The sequence below is a fragment of the Neovison vison genome, chromosome 6, assembly GCF_020171115.1.
Source record: "Neovison vison isolate M4711 chromosome 6, ASM_NN_V1, whole genome shotgun sequence".
Lineage (NCBI taxonomy): Eukaryota > Metazoa > Chordata > Mammalia > Carnivora > Mustelidae > Neogale > Neogale vison.
Window position 1 is genome coordinate 66,186,470 of NC_058096.1, and position 23,937 is coordinate 66,210,406.

General features: G+C 34.5%; 1 protein-coding gene across 2 annotated transcripts in view; it reads right to left on the reverse strand.

Moving 5' to 3' along the window:
* The window catches only part of GSK3B (glycogen synthase kinase 3 beta), a 221,283-nt gene that overhangs the window by 11,856 nt on the left and 185,490 nt on the right, over window positions 1–23,937 (reverse strand). For both annotated transcript variants that reach the window (XM_044251458.1, XM_044251459.1), the window contains 2 exons: window positions 21,211–21,397; window positions 6,502–6,600 (listed from right to left, as the gene is read on the reverse strand). In XM_044251458.1, the coding sequence (XP_044107393.1) occupies window positions 6,502–6,600; window positions 21,211–21,397 (286 nt within the window). The remainder of the gene's footprint in view (window positions 1–6,501; window positions 6,601–21,210; window positions 21,398–23,937) is intronic.

The window sequence follows — 23,937 nt, forward strand, 5'->3', positions numbered from 1 at the left end:
CAAAAAAGACAATTTTTCACAGAGAATCAAATGTACACTCTAAGCTTATATTTAAATTGTAATCATAATCATCAGTGAAATAAAAATATAAAGTATAAAGGGAAAGACTCAATTTTCGTTTTTCTCTTTATAATGTCTACTATGACTTTGACAATTTGGGGTGTATAATAATGAGGGGGGGTTATCCCTCCTCAGCAAAGTATTATTACCTCTCTTTCTTCATTTTTCTGAGGAAAAGGTGTGACACAAGACACCAAAGTGACTTCACTCATTTCAAAAACATAATTGCAATTCAGATGCCAGTGAGCCAACCAAAAAACTAACAAAGTTGGAAGGCCTGTCAATAAGACCTTATATCTTATCTGCCAGCAGCAGAGAGATCTTAGACACTCTGGGCTCAGGGGTAGAGCACATTTTAATTAGGAGGGTTGGTTGTTCAGGGTAGGTAACTGAAGGCTGTGAGAACACAGGAAACATTTTCGCCTTTTAGGTTAAAAGATCTAATTTGGAACAAAGAATGAGAAAAGGAATATGAGTATCAACAGGCAACTTCAGGCAAGGAACTGAGGAACATTTGAAGAACATCTAGTAGAATGTTTCATACAACATTTCTTAACTTAAGATGATTTTACATTACTTTTGGAGGGGGAGAAATTCAGGTAAAAATTTTGACTCAGTAGGAGAAAACATGTTTTGAATAAAAAGAAACAATTTCATGGAAGTGATACTTAACAACGCTCTGAGGAAAATAATGACTAAGCAGGCTTAACTGTAGGTATCTACGCAGAAAACCAAAATAAGCCAAAAGGAGGAAAGGGGTATAGCACTGTACCTAAAAAAGACACCCACATTCTTTGGCTACCAAGTTGGTAATACCTAAAAATAGATGTACACACTTGCATGAAGCACCTTCCCCACCCCACTCTGGGCTGGTTAATGTTAAGGTAATGGGAGAAATGGAAAAATACGTGCACTGTGAGTGGGCAGTATAATCTGGGATAAGCTTTCTGGAAGGCATTCTGATATATATTAAAATCTTAAAAAATTTTATTATCTTTTGACTTGGCAATTATACTTCCAAGCACTGAGATATAATACAAACGTTTAAGAATAAGAAATCAAGTTAAATAAATTATGATACAGGCTTAGGATGCACAGTTATATACCCCCAACCCTTGAATAGCAGGGCCCATATTAAAAAAAAAAAAAAAAAGAAGGCATCTCTCTCTGCCCATTCATACACAGACTAAAATATAAAATGATGTTACCTTCCATTACCTTTGGAATTGAGAATACGGAAGACTTTTATTTTCCAAAATAACTGTATTATTTTTTTAACAGAAAAAAATCCCCATATTTTTAAAAGCTACATATTTTTAGAAATTCCATACATATTTGGGTTAAGATAAAGAGACAAAAGAAATGAAAGGGTTGGGAAAAGGAACACTTGAGAGCAATACCCTGACGATGATAAAACCAGACAAGATATGGATATAGCTTTCCCAAAGCACACTGTACATTGGCAAAGAGGCAAAGGATAATAGTACTTGGGGAGGGGATGAATGGATGGTAACTATGATTTTAGAAAATATCTGATCCATGGCCTTAATTTGTCTAACATGTCAACTCTCAAAATTAGTAGAAACAAACAAACAATGGGATAAATTATTCTGGGTTTAATTCTGCCCAACTAGAAGAACTGGCTGGTGATGTAGGTGGCAGGAATTCTGAAGTAATAGTATGTAAAGGGAAGCACCAGCCCTGGCTAAATCTGAGCCATGACCTCAGTAAAATGGATTTCAAAAAGTTCAGGGAATAATAGGTTTGATTTTACAGCTAGAGTCTTCAACAGGAGCTCAAAACCGACAAGAAGTAGAAAATTAGAAAAAACAAAACTCTGACCAAGCAATTGCAAATAATCTCAATGCAAAATAAAGGGAGAAGAACCAAAGAAGTCAACTAAAAGGGTTTTTCTCTGATGAGCTCATCATTTTAAATACAGGTAACTTTAAGAAGGGCGGCACACATTCAAGGAAGAATAGAAAATAACAATGTGAACCTATAAAAACAGGTTAGATTTGGTTTAAATAAACAGCACAAGGTATTCAAAGAGGTCAAAAATAATAAAACCCCCTGACCAGGTAAAAAGAGAAGACAGACCTTGTCCAACTCCTATCATGATTCCCTTTTCTGTTAGAAGGGTTTTCAACCTGGAAAGGATATAACAAAAATCCTAATAAACAAAATGTAGCCCAAGAAAGGTGAGGGCAATCTACACATTTTAAATGTCTTTAAATCCAGAATCTAAAGTCCAAGAAACAAATTCCAAAATGGATCACAGAAACTCACAGTGGACAAATAGCAGACATTAGAAATCTCCCTAAGTCTTTAAAAAAAAAAAAAAAAAAAAAAAGGTTTGATTTCCATTCTTGATAGTGATACCTTAAGGATGGAAAACTTTCTTAAAAATTTTTTTTGACAACAACAAAGCATTTTACAAAGTTTTCCAAAACATCATTAAAATGAATATTGTAAGGCTGGTCTGTAGCTAAGTAAACAACAAGAGGGGTAAACAATCATTCAGAAACCCCCAAAAGAATAATCTCTAGTAAGTCTTGCTTTTAGTACCATTTAACTTATTTTATCAGTAATTTGAGAAAAGGCAAAAACATCTCTAAGGAGGCCCTGCCTTGTACTGTTTGATATGTTTTATTAGCTGCTTAACAGTGGCAAAAAACTGTTATGTTTATGAAATGTGTAGGTGATATATAATTGTATAGAAAACCCAACAACCCGACACTTAGAACATATTCAGGATTAGGATTTGAAACCCTCACTAATATGGAAGGCAGTTAGCCATCATTAAAATTTGAGGACCTTTGTGTGTAACCCAAGAATAGGATCACTGAGAAGAAGAAAGTATAGGAGGACAAATTTCAGGGTGAAAAAAGGATAAACTTTCTAACAGAATGATACAAAGATGGAATGTGCTTATTTTTGTAGTAATGAGCTTCCAGTTACTGATAGACAGAAGCATGGGACAGATGCCTTCTTCTTAGCAGATAGTAAGAACATTAGTGGAAATCAGTGTTTTTTAAATTTAATAGCATAATCACTGCACTGAAGGAAACCTTACTCAGAAAACTGATATATAAAGATAGAGAAAACTGCTCTAGCTGAAGTTCTCTACCATATCTCACACTTAATTGACATGGCATTGGACTACATGAATCTCTAAAGTGGTTTATATTTGAACAGTAAAACTATAATTTCTCAAGATTTATTTTTCTAAATAGTTTAGACGAATGGGAATTTCTCAAGATTTATTTTTCTAAATAGTTTAGATGAATGGTCTCCCAAATGGAGTAAATGAGAGGATGTCATGGAGAAAATAAGAATTTACATATATAAAAACATGTGTATGTTAAAATGATATATATTATATATACTAAGGTTATATTCTAAAATTATATACTATACATATATAAGATTATACTTTATGGACTATTAAGAATAGTATATATAATTTCAAAAGTTTCTCATCAGAGCCATGATCAACTATAAAGCCTCCTGATACTGAGATACTTTTTAAAAAACAATTTAGAAAGAGTATGAGAATTTTTGAGAGAAAAAAAAAATCAAAATCCATACCCACTAATTTAACACAACTCTTTCAATTTTTGTATATTTTTATCTTGTCCCTATCCACATGCAAACATTCATTTTGGCAGTTACCAACATGCCACATAAGATCTGGTGAAGATTTTTACAAATGTCTATAAGCTACATAACTGATTTTTTTGTGATTATATAAAGATGGAGATTTCATAATGTATCAAAACAATTTCTTCCTGTTGACCAGTCAGATCAGACTGGATCTCCTTTTTGTTATTATATAATTATTCCTATTTCTACCTTTGTACATGGTAGCTTTCTGTCTTCTGTTAGAAGTATCCTGAAGATTTCTGAAGTGGGATTAGTGAACTAAAAAGCATGAACTATGATAGTTCTTGTTCTATATAGTAATGCCTTCCAACAGGTCTTAATCAATTCACTTGCAGTCACTTTCTGAACTCTGAGCATAGCACCAGCTAAGTACCTTGTACACATTACTTCTTACTTCTTACAAGTCTATATAGCGGGTATTTATTATTCCTGTTTTATGGATAAGGAAACTGAAGCCAAGAGAGATAACAAGAGCATAAATATTTTAAGGTCTTATTAAAGAATATAACCCACACTGCCAAATTCTTATTCAAAAAATATATATATACCCATGCATACATATTTATTTAAATATAGATAGCCATCAATGTCGCACGATCAAGTCCTTCATCTAGATCAGCATTTCCTGAGATATGTTTGGTAACATACTTGGTTCTCACTACTTTGGCCCCAAAGAAAACTTTTCCCCTGACCATAATGTGGTGGTTTGCCACAGACTCACACCGAGGGGCACTTAAAAAAGTATCCATATGAAGCTCATTATTACATTTACTGTTGGAATGGTAAAGGGAACTTCATTTAATCTATCTCTTACAGTAAAAAATTTGAGGCCCCAACGGTGAAATACTTCTCAAACAGCAGGCCCAGAAACATTTTGCTTCTCCTAAACCATCAGGGTGCTAATCTAATGAACAATGGGAAATTTTAACATGTAACATTCCTTTATTTAGCCACTAGGAAGCTCAAAGCAGTATCTGATATCCTCTGGTAACTATCAAGATACTCAAGGCAGGCATTTTTCTCAACTAATTAAGTCTGTCCTTAGCCTCAGCCTACTATTCCTCTATTAAGTTCCTCATATTCTTATGTACTTCAACTTTGAAGTAAACTCTCAGGATCAGAGTCCAATCATTTTGCATATTTATGTCAAAATGTGATATAAATGGCTTTAAGAATATATATATATATAGCAATGAAATATTTTGGGGGGTCTGCTGTAACTTGTATTGAAGCCACATAAAAATCAGGTTATACTAGGCAATTTGCCCCCAAAACCTACTTTAACTTGTTTAGTATCTCACACTAAAGAAATCATTTAAAATTACCCAAAACTCACCAATCATAATTGGTGCTATTGTATTTCTAACTTCATTTTTACTCATACTCTAAAGCAATTCTAATAAAACTCCTGGAATAAGCTCAACAAGTAATTGCATTAGTTCAGGGTTAGGGGCTATTTCATGTTTTGAACAAACAATGTCATATAAAATCTAACTTGGGTTAGGGATTTATTAGGTTTATTAATAGCTCACATAAGCAACTCTATCTTCCTTCTAAATAAATTGGTGATAGTTTAAAAATTCTTATATTTAAAAAATTCAAACCACAATTCAGCACATTATTTTATTTTTACAACATTATTCTAGGAGAGCAAAGCCACGCATTTTACAGATCGAGAAAACTAGTAAGACATATTAAAACTAATAAAGTTCAAACGACTTTCTCAAAGTAGCATGTGCTGATAGAACTAGAACTAGAAAAGAAACCTTTCTTTCCAGACTTTTTCTGGAATGAATGTAGGCCATGGACTAGAAACGTTTCTCAGCTTTATTAGCAATGCTCTAAAAAACTTTTGCACAGGAACAAACAACTGTGTGTCAGACAACAGGAGATGGATTACGACCTTATTGTGGAATTGCAAGAACTAATAAAGAAAGATTTTATGTCCTGCAGCATCAATGCCCTTAGGCAAAAATATGTCTGATCCAACTCAGTTCAATGTAAAATAGATGATTTACTGAAAACAGAGTCAGCTCCTGACATTTGCTTTTTAGAGGGGGATAAAAAAGTGTACCAAATTCTGAGCCTAATTGTGTTATTGTATTTCTTACTTAATTTAAACAGCATCTGGTGATTCTTTAAAGAACTTTTAAATTCATTCAAAAGTTGAATATTTGCAGAATATCTGCAATTCTCACTAAATAAGGCCCCATTAGCTGGCTAAGAGATCAGCAGTATACCAGAACTCTAACCTGGGAGACCATGAAGGCATTTTTTTTTTTTTTTAAAGATAGACAAGATATAGTCATATACTGATCTAAATCTTAAATGTATTTGCATTAGTTTTAGTCCTTTCAAAAAGGACTGTTGAAAGTTTGCCTCTCCAGCATACATACTCAGAATGATGAAACTGAAGCAAAATATCTTCAATAATATTACCTTTGTACAGATTGCTTTCTGCTATGGACATCTCATCTAATGTATATTTATCAAGAAATTATATAGAAAGTATGACTTTAAAGGTAACTAAGAGGACAGAATTTAACATTATAGTAAGATATTTATAATTTATATATAAAGTATTTATGGGGTCCTTTTGTGCTTTTTTGGAAATAAAGCAACATTTTATTCACATTTATTCATTTGGCTGTGGTATGTTTTTGAAATTTGGAGGGTATTAAATGTTCACATACATCACATGAAATAAAATGGAGGTAATCATTATCTTTTTTTTTAAAAAAAGAATGTTTTTAGAGAAGACACTTATGTTCTCACCTGAGGCTGCTGTGGCATTTGTAGGGGTTGAAGCAGCTGCTTGAATCCGAGCGTGAGGAGGAATAAGGATGGTAGCTAGAGGTGGATTACTTGACAGTTCTAAAGAAAAGGTAAGACACATATGAGAGCCCATTCTTAACTCTGTATATGAAACTACTTTTATTGGTAACAATAAACATAAAGTACATTAAAACATTGGGTTAAAAGAAAAAAAAGACATGATAAATGTACATCTAAAACTAAATTAATGAGCTAATAATCAACTTACAGAGAAAGTCCACAGAAATGTTGTACATATAACTAAGGCACTATCTGCTAAAATTAAAATATGTCTGAGAATTAAAGGGAGCCTGGGGACTAGACTGGCCAAAAGTTTGAGAATAAGCATATTACTAAGATATATTTCCATCTTTCATTAATTTAAATATACTGTGTGTGTATGTGTGTGTAGTCACCACTGCATGCATGACCCAACCTACCCAACTGTTAAAGTTTTGTTGCTTTATTAAAAATAAGAATGCTTTTATTCCATTCTATTTTGCTTTCTAACTCAGTAAGACTGTTGCTTTGAAATAGGCTTTTTACCAGCATGTGGAAGTTTATATCAATTCTATACAGAGTGGCTCTCTTCAAAGAATCAAGTCCTATATGTAAGTCTCAAGAAATAATTTACGATGATATTGGATCTAGTGATGTAGACAGATAGCAAGGAGGATGGTGAGTTTTTACATACAAGTCTCTGGTGTTAGCTTTAGGTAATGTGACCGTTCTCCTGGTCCTCCCAGGATATCTCTGTTAATTTTTGTAATTCGAGCATTTACCCAGTGGTTTTCATTTTCACTCTAGTAAGCGTTGTAATTTGAAGGAATAATTACACAACCATACTAGCTACAGGAAGACATTATTCTCTGAGCTAAAGCATACATTTTAACAATTCACAGATATGGCATGGAATAAAAAAAATTAAATAGTACAATCAAAGTAAATTTGCATAACATAAAACTAAAGATTTTAAAGATTTTATTTTATTTTATTTGACAGAGAGACAGGGAACACAAGCAGGGGGAGCGGGAGAGGGAGAGGGAGAAGCAGGCTTCCCACGGAGCAGGGAGCCTGACACGGGGCTCCATCACAGGCCCTATCACAGGACCCTGGAATCAGGACCTGAGCTGAAGGCAGACAGTTATGACTGAGCTACCTAGGCACCCCACAATTAACCATTTTAAAGTGCACAGTTCAGTGGCATTTCATACATTCACAATGTTGTATAACCATTCAACACCTCTGGCTAGTTTCAAAGCACTGTATTACTCAAAAGGGAAACCTTTCAGCAGTCACTCCTGATTCATCCCTCCCCACGAGACCCTAGCAAAGAAAATAGTGTTTTAATACTATAGTTTAAAATGTTTTCTGAGGGTGCCTGGGTGGCTCAGTCAGTTGGGTGTCCAACTCCTGATTTCAAATCAGGTCATGATCTCATGGTTATGAGATTGAGCCCTGCACTGGGTTCCACACTCAACACAGAGTCTGCTTCTCCCTCTCTCTCTGCTCCTCCTGCTCTCTCTCAAATAAATAAATAAACTCTTTAAAAGCAAATAAAAAAAAATATTTTCTGTTGTAAAGCTCCATTACTGACTTATTCAAATTGGCATCTAAATATCCAAAATTTGTACTAAATGATACCAGATTCTGATTAAAAAACAAAACAAAACAAAACAAAAATCAACCAGCAAGCTGATGCCAAGATTTGTGAAAGATGAATGGGAACAAAAAGCCTAAAACTGAAAGAAGACTCTTTCTGCTTAAGTGAGAAGATGCAGGGCAGCTTCTTAAATGAACAGATGGAAGACAGTTGGAAAACCACTACTCTACTGTTCAGGTTTGAAGAGATGCTGTTTTCTCAAAATCAGCTTTAGTAGCTGTATTTGTTGTCACTGAGGAACAGGAAGATCCTAGGGTGTTTTATTTCACATTAGTCCTATTTCAGCCTATAATCTTATACCTAGGAAAGCAAGAGAATCCCTATTACCATGGCTGATGACTCTTATGGTTCTAGAATAAAATTAATGGATGTGGTACTCTTCATTAATGTAAAAAGGAAGACTCACTATCCCATTTACAATTAAAATCCGCTAAAAAGGCTTCTTTAAAATTCCTCTATCCATTCTTCCATACTCCCATCCACCTATCAAAACTGAGCAAGAAAGTGTGTTTCATGTAGTAGGTCTCAGGACAGAGAAAAAGATAACGGTCTTTGATCAACAGAAATTGAAAATGGAAAGACAAATAAGCTAGCAAGAAAGGCATTCAACCTATTCAGGATACGAGCACTTTTTTTTTTTTTAAGATTTTATTTATTCATTTGACAGAGAGAGATCATAGCAGGCAGGGGGTGGGGGGGGGCAGGTTCCTCGCTGAGCAGAGTCGGACGCAGGACCCAATCCCAGGACCCTGAGATCACAACCCGAGTCGAAGGCAGAGGCCCAACCCACCGAGCCACCCAGGCGTCCCTAGGATACGAGCACTTTTAAATGAAAAGATCTCTATGACCAAGGGCCCAACATCTAAAAGAAAATCTAAAAAAGGAAAAGATGACCAGAGATTTTAAGATAAGACATTCTGACAAAGCCACTTTTAAGATAATCTTTAAAATAAACTGAATATTGTCACATGTGGCCCATGTTGCTCACTTTCTCCCATTCATTTACTCTCTTTTATCAGATCATTCATCTTTCTATGTATCTGTTTGCCCAGTGGAGGGGACATGGTGGTTTTATGTGACATTTTGTGGATGTCACACACACAGGGGAAGGGCTTGAAAAAAAGCAACCTCTTTTTCCTTAGGGAGGAGATAGCCATTTTGGTTTTGAGTACAGAAAAGAGGGATAACTAACGAAAGGAAAGGAGAAAAGTGAAGAAAATAAGAGGCAAGAAAAGGAGAAGCTATGGATCCTGGAGGTTTTGCCATGTCCAAAGACAAAGAGGAGAGTAAGTAAAGTCCACAAAATAACTAAAAGGACTAGACTCTTAATCTAGAGTCAATAAATAGCCTTTGGGTGGAGGGGAGGGCTTTTGCAAATTTGTTTAATCTAACATTCTAAAACTTAAGAAATTCTAACCACCTCCCCAATCTCTATAACTCACTGTTCTCTTCCTTAACTATAGGAATTCCTTGAGGTTCACTGTTTTCCATCAGCGTTCCTCTACTTCAGAGAGGTTGTTGTCATAACTTTAGCCTATATGAAAGAGGAAGCCTCCTTATACTTTGCTACAGTCCTGTTCTCTACACTAAAGTCTGTCCCTTTTGTGGGGACAGACTATAGGGCTGGCACAAAATGGTTGAAATGATTTTTTGCTCATGATAATTACTACCCACCCCCAGTCACCCCATCCATCCATGACAGTGAGCAGTAAAGAAACTGAGACAATGAATTTGGATACAAACTGCAGAGTGAGCATAAGAATGTAAAAAAGGATGGTATTTTAGAGGACAGGAACAAGAGCAAAAGAACTTTTTAGGATCAGAGAGAGTGGGTGTATTCTTGAAGACAAAGAATAAGCAGTGTAGAAGAGACTGATAATAAAAAGAAAGCTATTTTTTTTAAAAAAATATTTTTTATGGGCGCCTGGGTGGCTCAGTGGGTTAAGCCGCTGCCTTCGGCTCAGGTCATGATCTCGGGGTCCTGGGATTGAGTCTCGCATCGGGCTCTCTGCTCAGCAGGGAGCCTGCTTCCCTCTCTCTCTCTCTCTGCCTGCCTCTCGGTCTACTTGTGATCTCTCTGTCAAATAAATAAATAAAATCTTTGATAGAAAAAAATATATATATATTTTAAATTTATTTATTGGACAGAGTGAGAGCAATCACAAGTAGGCAGAGCAGCAGGCAGAGAGAGGGGAAGCGCCTCCCTGCTAAGCAGAGAGCCCGATGCAGGGCTCGATCCCAGGACTCCGGGATCATGACCTTGGAAACAAGTTCAGAAGGTTTTAGAAAAGTTAACAATGGTAAAAGTTCCTTTAACTAACTGTAGATGCCATTAAAACTGTGCCATCAAAAACCATATAGTAGTTTATCAGGGCATATCAAGAATCTTTTGACAGCATATCAATCATTACATGATCCATAACTAAATATTTCAATGGACTATTTAAAGAAAAGCCAAATGAACTAAAAAAGTTATCAATAAAACTAAATAGGTATCAATCAACCAAAAGGCAGACCAAATTCATTGAAATGAATTTTGCTGCACCATTGTTTATAATGTAAATGAAAGAAGAAACATACCTATGAAAAGATAAATTAAATGAATTTAACCATACTTGACTGCCTGATAAATCAATCTTTTAAAATATTAAAACAAAACATAAATCTAGTTGACAAAATCTTAAGTACTCCTTGTAGTTTCTATTCTTCCAAAGATATGAGTCCTAAATTTAATGATAAGAGGTAGACAAGAAACTCCCGTTTTTTTCTGGGGGGACGGGGATAGAAAACAGTGGGTCAGTGGCTATGTAGGGTATATGTTTGTTCAAACTGTGGATAGTGGGAAAGCTGAGGATAAATCTGAGAGAAGCAATCAATGTGTTAGCTAAAGGGAAGAATCAATCCCTTTGTTACCAGACCTTCTTTTACGGTGATGTAAAAAAATACCAGTCATCAGGTAGAAAGTCATCTTCTTCATTAGCTTTGAAACTGACCCTGCAGATCTCTAGAAAGGAGTCCCTGAAAGAGGCAGATTTACTCTTTCTTCTACAATTAGTTTGAGATCTTCACTGGTGTTATCAGGCTTCCTATCTACATATGAAAATTGCCAGTGGCTCTCTATAATAAGTATTATTTCTCTACAAAAAGGCTCAGACGATTTTCACAATGGCATGTCCCTTTTTTTGAGCAGTAATTCAAAGGCTGGGATGTGCAACTTGATCTCACATATTACTGAATTCTAATGCTGCTTATCTGGATTTTTTTTTTTTTAAAGATTATCAGCCCTATCCTAATGGCTCCTCTCCTCTTCTAACAATTTCAAAGTGCCCAGAAAATCCCTGACCAAGTTTCTAACTAAATGTTAAAATTAAATAACTAAATTAATTAGATCAGACAAACAGTAAACAAATAATTACAAGGCTCACTATTGTTTCTTGGTGATATTAACGATGTTTAATGTGAAAACTACATAATTATCTACACAAATCCAAGACTACTTTGCCGTGGAACTGCCCAAGAGGGAGCATCGCAATTTATACCAGTCACCCAAAAATGTCTGAATGCATTTGTATATGACATTTATAGAAGTGATGTATTTTTAAAGTTATCTAGCAAAATGCTAGTATATTAAAAGTTCTGATGATTAAAAAGAATAGGCCTTAATAACCTAAAAACCTTACATTATTGTAAGAATATAAAAATCAATCCATTCTTGGTGAAGTATAATAAATGTAGCATTACTATGAATTATTTTATCTAGCTAATAACCTTTTGAGGCATCTAAAAATAAGATTGCTAATATTTTCAATCCTGGGAAACTGAGTTTGTGTTTTCTGTATTCATTTATACTATAATTTTATATATCTCACCCTATTGTGGTATTTATTTCCCTCCCTCCCTCCCTTCCTTCCTTCATCTTTCTGAAGTCAATTCATTTTTATAATCAGCATTTGGGAGCTGAAAGTGTCCTTGAATATTCTTTATTCCACTTTTTTTTTTTTTTTAAAGGGAGGAAACTCAGAGATATTACCTGGACCAAGATCTACAACTAGTTAAAAACTGAGAACTAGACTTTAGGTCTGACTTACCTCCTTTCATATGCAATACTGCATATCTTTATTACCTGGGCTATACATCATATACTACCAGTGGTCTGGTCTTCCTGGAAGTCTATCCGTCCAGAGCACACACAGAACTTTAAGATACTAGTTTGTGATTGTTTGTCCCTACATCATTCCACATTCCTCCCAATAGTAAGGTCAAAGAAACAGAGTGGACAAAATAGTCTCAGGGAAAAATGACAATTAATTCTCATAAATAACTAATAGTTTAGAGCCTAAAATCTTGAATACAGTCAACATTTTTGTCATTAGTTCTTTAGCTACCTGAACTGACTTACCTGCCTCCTTTTAGTATACTCAAGAATTTCCTTACATTCTCCCTGTAGTGTATTTCTGTTGGTTTAGCATTTTATGACCTAGAATAGTACAACTTGCTTACCTAGAAAATTTATTCTTCTAGACTACTTATGAAATATTAAAGAATAATTTTGATATCAACTCCCTTGATAAGTATGAACAACTCCACTTCTTATTTACCAAAATAATCCACTTGTTGAAAACAAATTTCCTCAAGTCTACTGTTCTAAAGGCCTTTTATAGTCATTTTCACTCAAAAGAACACACAAAAGGAAACAGGGATAGCCACATAAAAAGTTTAGAGTTCAGCCTTTAAAAAAAAAAAAAAAAAGCAGAGGGGTACTGCAAATTAGAACAGTTTATGAGTTTCACTTTGTGATTTGATTAATATCCTACAGACAAATCAAGAGTTTCTATTTTATGTAAATTTATCCTTGCTATTATAAATTATAATAAGTCTAAACCAAAAAACCCCAACTCAGGGTTTACAATAACTTGAGAGTAATATCAGAAGAATCATAACCTCAGGTCACTGAAATACTGTAGCTAATTAATTAATTAATTTTAAATTAATTAATTTAAATAAAATAAAATAAATTTATATAAAATTTAAATAAATTTAATAAATTTAAATAAAACAAATAAAAATTATTTGTTTTAGGGAGAGAGAGAGAGAGAAAGAACATGAGGAGGAGGAGGAGGAGGAGAAGGAGAAGAAGAAGAAGAAGAAGAAGACAACGAAGAAGAAGAAAAAGAAGAAGAAGAAGAAGAAGGGAGACAGAGAGAGCGAGAGAAAATCTCAAGCAGACTCCACAATGAGTGTGGAGTCTTGATGTAGAGCTTGATCTCATGATCCTGGGATCATGACCTGGGCCAAAATCAAGTCAGATGCTTAACCCACTGTGCCTCTCAGGCGCCCCCACTGTGGCCATTTTAGTTGTAGCTGAGGATGAGGCAGGCTGAAAGAAAATACTCAGGACATAGAAAGGCAGATAAGAAGGTGGCTGACCATATTTATGTGTGTCACTATTCTATAACAGGAAAATTGGTTTAAAATTCATTGCTACAAAGATCATGGAACCTCCTAATGATGATAAATAATGATTTACAATAACTTAAAAAGTTTTTAATTCCATACAATAAATTTTATAAATAAGTAATCTACTGCTTTCAAGTGAAGGAAGTATAACCCTTTGATGAACTGGGATTCTAGAACACTTGCTTTTATTGTTCACCCCCAACTTATTTTCAATTCCATTTTCATCACTTCCTACTCTGTAATATACACTTACACTCTTTTTAAAATCTGATTCTTTTCTTACCTTTTTTTTTTTTTTTTAAGATTTTATTTATTTATTTGAGAGAGAGACAGCACAAGTTGGAGGGGCAGAGGGAGAGGGAAGAGAGAGAATCTCAAGCAGGCTCTATGCTAAGCATGGAGCCTAACTTGGGGCTGGATCCCAGGATGCTGAGATCATGACCTGAGCTGAAATGAAGAGTCAGATGTGGAACCGACTGCACCACCCAGGCACCCCTTTTCTCCCTATTTTTTTGTTTTCTCTATTTTGGTCCTTTTTTCAATTTGCTTTGTGGAAGCTCTTTACTATTTCATCTGCTTTCCTCATGTGCAGATACTCTTACCCTTTACCCCAAGATATCTAATTTGCCCGAGTTTGCATGGTGCTCTCTGGCAGCCCCACATATCCTATGTTAACTTTCATTAGAGAGTTAAATAGGCCCAGCCAATAAGCCACCACTCCTCTATATCTCCCCACAAAGCTACCAATCTCTCAGATAACCCAGCTAAGTAGTAAAACAGTAAACTCTTTAAACTAAATCATACTAATGTTTTGATAATCTTTACTCACCTTTGCTCAACCACCAACTTCTCCTGCCCTTGGGGGACAATGTTTGCTAAAGTAACTTTACTTGGTAAAATTTCATACAAGTTAGGTAGAGAACTGGTATTGGGAATGTGTAGTGGGATTAACTGGAAACTCACATTTCAACACAGAAAGCAATCTATTTCCCAATTTTTCCAGCCTTGGAATAGGCAAGGAATTGGTGAATAAAGAAAATAATGATCCCTGTTGGAATTTCCTGATTCTACCTGCTTAAAGTCTGATTCAGTTCATGTCCCATCTTTGAGATCCAGTGACTGAAGAAAAAGAGGGTGTGCCAAAGGTATGTCTAGTTTTCCAATGTCTAGACGCAGAAAGTATTAGTCAGGGGGTCCCAGAACACTGAAGCCCCAGTGGCAGAAAAATGAGACATCTGATAATCTGACTTGTGGATCCAGAAGGTCAAAATGATCTCCAAGGTTTCTGTTCATTCTCTTTTCCTCCTCTAGCTGATCATAGAAATACTCGTTTTAATTATATGAGTATAATACTAATTATTATTTACAGCTAATTACTCATGGCACAGTAATAAACATCAAAGTGCAGTTAGCATTGTTAAGCTTTTTTCAATTGAAGCTTTACTTCAATACGACTCTGTGTTTTACTCAAGTGTTTAATCTTCATGGTTCTAGTCAAAGGGTAGGTTTACTTTGCTAATTAAAACAACACCAGGAGTGCCTGGATGGCTCAGTCAGGCATCTGCCTTTGGTTCAGGGCATGATCCCAGAGACCTGGGGTCAAGCCCCCTGTCTGGCTCCCTGCTCAGTGGGGAGCCTACTTCTCCCTCTCCTCCAGGCTTGTGCTCTCTCGTTATCTCTGTCTCTCTCTTTAAAACAAAAACAAACCAAAAAAAAAAAAAAAAAAAAAAAAAAAAGCCAACACTAACAGCAACTAGAAGGAACACTTGAAATGTCTAATAAACATTTGTTGCATGAATCAATACTATGTTTACTTAAAAGTGGCCTATGTCACTCAAACATTCATTGAGTACCTACTACATGCAGACAGTGAATTATCTTTATTTCTTTTGGAAGGAATTAGTATAGACCATGAAAATTTGTCTACAAATTTTGTTTACAGCAGAACTTCAATAACACCCTCCCACCCCTAGAGTTTCCTATTTCTGGACTCTCTCTAGCTAAACAGCCAATTGGGTGACTGATACTCCTTTTTACAAGCTCTTGTATTATCCCATTTTATTCTGATCATTCATTAAATGCTATTAAATAATTCGTGCTTTGAAATCGCATCTGCACAACAGTTACAAATTTGCCTTGGTAAATTAGATAATCATTTGGAACCATTGATCCAAAATCATAATATAGAGGATCAAATGTAACAACATCAAATATCACTTCTTTCTGGGACAGCTGTGTCCATACACAGAAATACCATTCAAGTGTAATACTGATGTAGAAGGAAAAGGAGAAAGTACTACAGGAGATTATAGCTCAGTTTCAGAATGGCTGTGAGGACAGGGCATTTTAATATTTAAAAAAGAAGGGTTGTATCTCAAAATGATGGTACTTTCAATTTAATACATTTAGTTTTATGGAAAATAATTTCAAGGACATATTTACAGAGTTCATTTGGATAGACACAAAGACTCATGTACATCCTTTTAACTAATATGCAGAGTCACAGAAACCCTTGGAACTATACAGATTGCATACTACATCTACACACACCACTACCAAATATACACACATTCTTTAAATCCTCAAAGATACATATGGAAATTCAGACATACAGAGAACCACAGTTATGTCTGATATTCTGGGAAATACAACAATTTTAAATGTCAAAATAAAACAATCTTCATACCTTTTAAAAAACTTATATATATCAGACATGTATGAATAAAGCTCAAACCAAATATTCTTCTTCAAATTGAGCCTTTACATTAAAGGTATGTGTCACAGCTGAAGTTAATAAAAACTTTAGAGACTTTTAAGGATGTTAAGATTAGCTGATTCTATTAGTTTGCAATATGAAAACTGCCCATTCATAAAACTCTTTGTAATATTTTCAAGACCATATTCTAAAATCTAAGCCAATTTATTTTCATGTCCATTTGTCTTATGAGTATAATTTATTAGAGAATAGGAAAATAGCATTTACCAGGTCATGATTCATTATATTGCAATAAGCTCAGGACCACAATGCACAGTAAAATACCACTTCACACCCACTAGGATGCTTATTTTAAAAAGAAAAAGAAGAGGAGGAGGAAAAAAAGTACTGGCAAGGATATGAAGAAATTGGAACTCTTGTACCTTGCTGGTGAGAATGCAAAACATGCAAAACTACTGTGGAAAATAGATTGGCAGTCCTCAAAAAGTTAAACACAGAATTACCACATGACTCAGCAATACCCAAAAGAATTCAAATGAAGTATTCAAACAAATATACTTGTACACAAATGGTCTTAGCAACACTATTCACAATAGCCGAAAGGTAGAAACAAACCAAATATCCATCAACAGATGACAGATAAACAAAAATGTGGTGTATCCATCCATACACTATGGACTGAATGTTTGTGTCTCCCTAAGATTCATATGCTTACACCCTATTCCCCAGTGTAATAGTATTTGGAAATGGGGCCTTTAAGAGGCAATTAAGATCATGAGGGTAGAACCCCCATGAATGGGATTAGTGGCCCTGTAAGAGAAACAAGAGAGGTAATCTCTTTCTACCGTAAGGATACAGTAAGAAAGCACCCGTTTGCAAACCAGGAAGTAGGCCCTCATCAGACATCAAATTTACTAGCACCTTGATCTTGAACTTGCCAGCCTTCAGAACTCTGAGAAATAAATATTTGTTGTTTAAGCCACATAGTCTCTAGTGTTTTGTTATAGCAGCCTGTACTGATCAAGACATAATACAGTGGAATATTATTCAGTCATGAAAAGGAATAAAATACTAATATACTACTATGACATGGATGAACCTTGAAAACATTCTGCAAAGTGAAAAAGCCATATACAAAAGGTCACATAATATATTATTTCATTTATGTAAAATATCCAGGATAGGTTAAGTCCAGAAGCAGGAAGCACATTGGTGGTTGCCAGGGATTGGAGGAGTTAAAGGGGACGAACTGCTTAAAGGGTATGGAGTTTTCTTTAGAAGCAATGAAAATGTTCTGGAACTTGATTGAGGTGGTAGTTGTACAAACTGTGAATATACTAAATAAACTGAACTGTTTACTTTAAAATGGCTCATCTTATGTCATATGAATTTTATCTGTTTTCAAAAGAGCTTAGAAATTCATAGAAAAACAAATTTCATTGCTTTAAAATTTTATTTTCTTTAGTAATAATGAAAAATTATCAGCCAGTGACTAAAGAATCAAATGTACTTATTTCAAAATTGGTACACACAAACAATGAAACAGAATCCTGGATTTTTAAATCTGATTAAATAAAATGATTAAATAATATCTCAATTTTGATCAACACATACAGGTGCATTATAGAGTATGTACCTAGTATGTCTGAATATAAGAAAAATTATTCTTCAAAATGTATTCACAGTAAATATCTATTGTGTCTAGGGTTCTACCAAGTTGCTTATTTGACAAAAGGCTTCCTTGACCCATGTATTTTGAAAAAAAAAGTACTTATCAGAGAAGATATTTAGTGTAAATAAAACCCCAACCAGTGCTGGTTTGGGAACTCTTAAGTTCACCTGACAGAACTTGTTAAAATAAAAAAATTAAAAAAAAAAAAAAAAAAAAAAGGAGAGACAAATTTAACATTAATTTAGTAGTTTCTGATGCCAAGATTCCACAGTTGCAAGTGCTGCATGTCACTATATACAGAGCATTTTAGAGACCACTTTAAAAAGCAACTGAGCAGATAGTTAAATGTACAGATAATAAACAGATATCACAGTACAAAAACAAAATAAAAAAACTTGTGAAAATGGATACTTGTAGAATTTTCATTGGTGGCCTCATATAGATTCAAAAACTGCTTCATATAAAAAAATTAATGATAGTTCAAAATGTAGCTCTACTGATGACAAAGATACAGATGTAAAAGATGCATATATAAAGTATTAATAGGGGCACCTGGGTGGCTCAGTTTGTTAAAGCAGCTGTCTTTGGCTCAGGTCATGATCCCAGGGTCCTAGAATCAAGCCCTGCGTTGGGCTCCCTCTCCCTGCCTGCTGCTCTGCTTACTTGTTTTATCTCTGTTAAATAAATAAATAAAATCTTTTTTTTTTTTTTTAAGTATTAATGAAACTGTTTTATGAAATTTGAGAAGTAAAAAAGTAAAGTTCCTGAATAAATTTAATTTTATACAATGCATAATTTTAAATACATTTGAGTTAACCAAAAGAAACCTTTTTGGGATATCTTTTTTTTTTTTTTAGAATTTATTTTTATTTATTTGACAGAGAGATCACAAGTAGGCAGAGAGGCAGGCAGAGAGAGAGAGAGAGAGAGAGAGGGGAGGAAGCAGGCTCCCTGCCGAGCAGAGAGCCCGACGGAGGACTTGATCCCAGGACCCTGAGATCATGACCTGAGCCGAAGGCAGAGGCTTAACCCACTGAGTCACCCAGGCACCCTATTTGGGATATTCTTAATGGGAGAGTAGAGTATCACTTTACATCCAAGGATTATCAGTATATGCATTAGAGAAGAGCAACACCATAAAATCTTATAGTGATTAATTTGGATGCTAAAAGTGATTATTTGGGGACTATGATTTTAATTTTCTCTGTACTTCTTTTGCATTTTCAACATTATCCTCAATGTGTATATACTACTCTTGATTAAAACAAAGCTGTAAACATTGAAAATAAAACTTACTTTCTTAATGACACAAAATCATAGAATCTTTGCTCTAGAAGAGTCTATCCTATAGGCAAAGTGTAATAATCCTATCTGTAACTTTGACATCATCCAGCTTTTTCCTGATATAAAATTTGGTATTTTAGAAAACAAACAAACCTGTTCCACTGTTAAACAAGTGAAAACTTCACTGATTCATCAATAATTTTATTTATTAATAAATAAATAATATATATTTATTTATAGATAAATATATTTATCTGTATCTATATAGATAGATATGCCAGGGGCCAAGGTTTGTAGAATAGTGCTCGCTTCGGCAGCACATATACAAGGTTTGTAGAATAAATTCAAATATGTACTGTTCTCTAATTTTCTGCTACTACTGTTTTCAATTTTATAATCAGGAGAAAGAACACAGGTCTACACCTTTCTTTAGAAGATAACCTACGAGGTATTTTAGACACCTGTCAAAATTTCCTTAAGTCTTCATTTTTCCAGGATCTACTGTCTATTCTGTTCCTTTGTATATCCTACCTGCCATTCATTAACATCTTAAAATGGCATAGCCAGAACCTAAAACAACATTCCAAATGATTTCTGATCTGCCCTAAGTAGTCAGAATTAATCCCAGAATATCTGAAAATTTTTCTTTATGAATGCAGTTTAAGACCACATCAGCACTGCTAGTAGTTACATGTTACTGACCACTCCAGATTATAGTTAATGGAATCATCCAAGTCTATTGTACTAGCAACTCACGTCTTCTAAATCTACTGCTTAAGCAATGCATTTTCCCACTTTGAATTTTAGAAAAGTTTAAATATGGGAGGAAAATTCAACTTAGAATAAAGGAGATATATCTATTTCTTGGTCACAGAAAGCTCTCCATCTCCCTTTTATAATTCTAGCTTGACTAAGCAGCCTAATCAATCAATTGACTATTTTCTGCTTATTTTATCTATAGTGAATGGTACACTTTTAATGTTCCATTTATGGAGAAAATCTCTGCATCAAAGCAGTGCAGTTGATTAAGTGAATCACTGAGGGTCTTAGAGAGGAAAGAAAAGTGAACACAAAAGTGATTAAGAAATAATGATTCTTCTGGTCTAGAAACCACCAGTACACAAACTCCATTTTTCCTCAACATTCCTCAGTAGCATCAATGGTGCCAAGCCCCAGAAGGCAAGGGAATTTCTCTATCTACATCCCTTATATAATTTCTAAGAAAGAGAGTTCTAGAATTCCAGTTTTCCTTCTGTTTATAAGATATCTGACTTTATACAAATATAGCCACAAATTTATTTCCAGGTTTAAAAAAATATCTGACATAAATACTTGGGAAGCAAGAAATGCTAACATTTTAAGTTTCAAACACAAATTTGTAAGTTAAATTGTACATTAGTCTCTATAATTTCTCATGTGTCAAGATTTATTATAATCTGCCAAAAATGAAAGAAGCTATGTTTACTGGAAAAATTTTATCTGCCCCTATGTTGTTCAAAACCATACAAGTAGTAGCCTAATAACTGGTTAAAAGGATGTTCTCCTACCTGTATAAGTACTTAATATGCCCACTTTAGTCCTACACAGATTTCAACTAAAAGAATATCACCTAACACACATATGTAGCTTCCTCAGAAATGGTTAAAAACAGGGGCATCTGGATGGCTCAGTGGGCTAAGCCTCTGCCTTCGGCTCAGGTCATGATCTCAGGGTCCTGGGATCGAGCCCCGGATCAGGCTCTCTGCTCCGCAGGGAGCCTGCTTCCCCCTCTCTCTGCCTGCCTCTTTGCCTACTTGTGATCTGTCAAATAAATAAATAAAATCTTAAAAAAAAAAAAAAAAGAAATGGTAAAAAACAGAACTAAGTATTTGGAATTACCTTGAGTGGTGAAGTTGAAGAGTGCAGGTGTGTCTCGCCCATTTGGTAGTTTGACATTTGGGTCCCTTAATTCATCAAAAAATGAATGTGCACAAGCTTCCAGTGGTGTCAATCGGGCAGTTGGTGTATACTCCAGCAGACGGCTACACAGTGCAATTGCCTCTGGTGGAGTCCGGGGTCGGAAGACCTGCAGCACAAAAAAAGAGCAAAGAACAATTAATGCTTTATTGTAAGAATTCTAGCAAATTATCCTTTGAGTATGAGTTAATTCCCACCACATACAACATGGCTGCATTTGTGAAAGGAACCTTCTAGACTGAAAAGAGTTAACTGCATATAATTCACCACACTGGGGTAAACAGCTAATTACAAACTATATGAGAAAAGTTCAGAGAAAAAACTTGGGGAAATTTTAAAAAAAATCTACATTTGTTCATCATAAAGCAGTACAATTAAATATGTACACAAAATACAATATGACAGGCACAAGAAAAGGGCTGGGTTCTGGAAGCAAGCACAACTAGAAGAATATTAAAATTTTCTAAAAGTTTTGACTACTGTGGTGGTTGCCTCTTGTCTGTGATTTTTGCAGAACAATTGTCAGTAATGGACAGCACTACTCAAATCTGGCCATCAATATTTTCTGAAAAAGGAAAGCTATTTACGTTAGGTCTAGAAATGCTAATGATTTGGTATTATCTTTTCAATAAACAGCATCTATCTGATTTTAAGAAATTCTTGAATAACCAGAGTTAAAACTGTTTTCTCAAAGAATAGCTGTATGTATTACATACAGCTTACATGGCCAGATTACCCTCATTTGAATGAATATTCTCAGGTCTTAATTAGGGAGAAAGAAATGTACTTTTCATTAGGAGCCATTATGTCAGAAAAAGTCAACTGAAGGCTGTGTTTAAGCAAGAAGCAAATAAATTAGTTTCTAAAAAAAAAAAAACAAAAACCAGAAAGCTTTCTACACATCTATGTCTTAAAACTCCCAATATATATATAAAACTATGAAAATAACTTTGTTTTAAATTATGGACAGTTGAAGAATAAAAGTAGAAAGGGGACAACAGAAATAAACTAAGTAGATGGACAGAAAGCCTCTGAAACTAAAGAAAAATGAAATATATATCCCTTGATAGGGGAAAAGCAATCAAACAGAAGATGTGGTAGTGGTAGTAGACAGACATATAAATAGAGGCAGACGTATATAAAGGGAGGGAAATAGTGAGGGAAGGACATGTAGATTGTGAGGAGGATGAAGTAAGGTTTCCTAATGAGAATGGCTCATGTAACATCTGACTATCACTTAGGCTGAAGATAGCAGAACTAGTTACTACTATAGAGCTTACTTTTCAAGAGACAATATAAGAGTACTTTCTAAAGTGAAAACCTTATTTTTCTTTTGTTTTTACACAAAGTTTATTACTACTATCTCCCATGGAAATTGAGAAATTGATCCTAGGATCCTAGGAATTTATTTCTGAACATCAAAGAACTTATTTGACTATATTAGAAAACCCTCTGTACGATCAAAAATTGCTTTATCTTTATTCTTCTGAGTGATCTGACTCAACTCAGTTAAGGAAACCTTAAAGGTACTGTATTATTTGAAATGTTTAGATCTTCCACTCTTCTTGGTCATTTTTCCCTCTCTTGCTTCCTAGCCAGGTCCATATAATCAAATTCCGAATGTAAAAGAAAATAATCAGTGGGAAAACTGAAAATTTTTCACAAAAATATTAAGCATTACTGACATTATTTTATTCCAGAGAGCTGTTTGTATTTATTTCACAGCATGTGGATTTATTTTGCTAACTAGTCTAAGGGAAAATGCTTTTGCACCAATATGGGACTGTATAAGTACAATTAAAAGTACCACCAAAAGTAGAAATATCTCCTGCCAACATTCAAATGTAGGGTAGCTGAACAGTGACTGTATTTTAAGTGAAGAAATTTCATGTTACATTAATGAGGATTTTGCATTAAAGTTATTAATAAACTAGTATTGTAAACTTATCTCTAATTATTTAAAAAAATCATCCACATTCATTTGGTATCTTACTGGCTACAAGCAACCATCCATGTTGGTACTAAGACACCTATTAGTCAATTTTGCCAGTGAATCCTAACTCATGGAATCAAAGAGTTAAAAACAATAAAGAAGACTTCATTCTAAGAGGCCACATTAAAATCAAGACTTAATCTGCCCTTTAAAAAGAATCCATTATTATTTTAAACGTTTTGAGAAATTTCTGATGAGCGAAGCTTTGGTTTAGTACTCTATGGATAAAGGTTAACTGGGAAATTATGGGGAGTCAAAGCCCAGTGTCTTCCAAAGTTCAGATTTGTGACCATAATATAGGGTGTAGAAGCATGCAACTTTAAAAAATTTCAGGCCAAACTAGAAAATAGCTCTTCTGAATTATCTTTGTGTTTAAAGAGAAGGAAACCAGTAACAACTGAAATATGGCTTTTAATAATGAAGCTTCTAATGCCATTTTATTCCTTACTCATTTAAATTGTTTAACACTCAGAACCTTTAGTTCCATGCATCTTTGTTACTATTTATTCTTGAAAAAATAATTTTTAAACTCCACAGATCCTCACTTCTAGATGTAAATAAATCACTCAGGAGACTGACAATCTAAATATACCATAAGTAAAACCTATCTCACACAGTGGATGGAAAAAAAAAAACAACACAGCTATCCTACATTG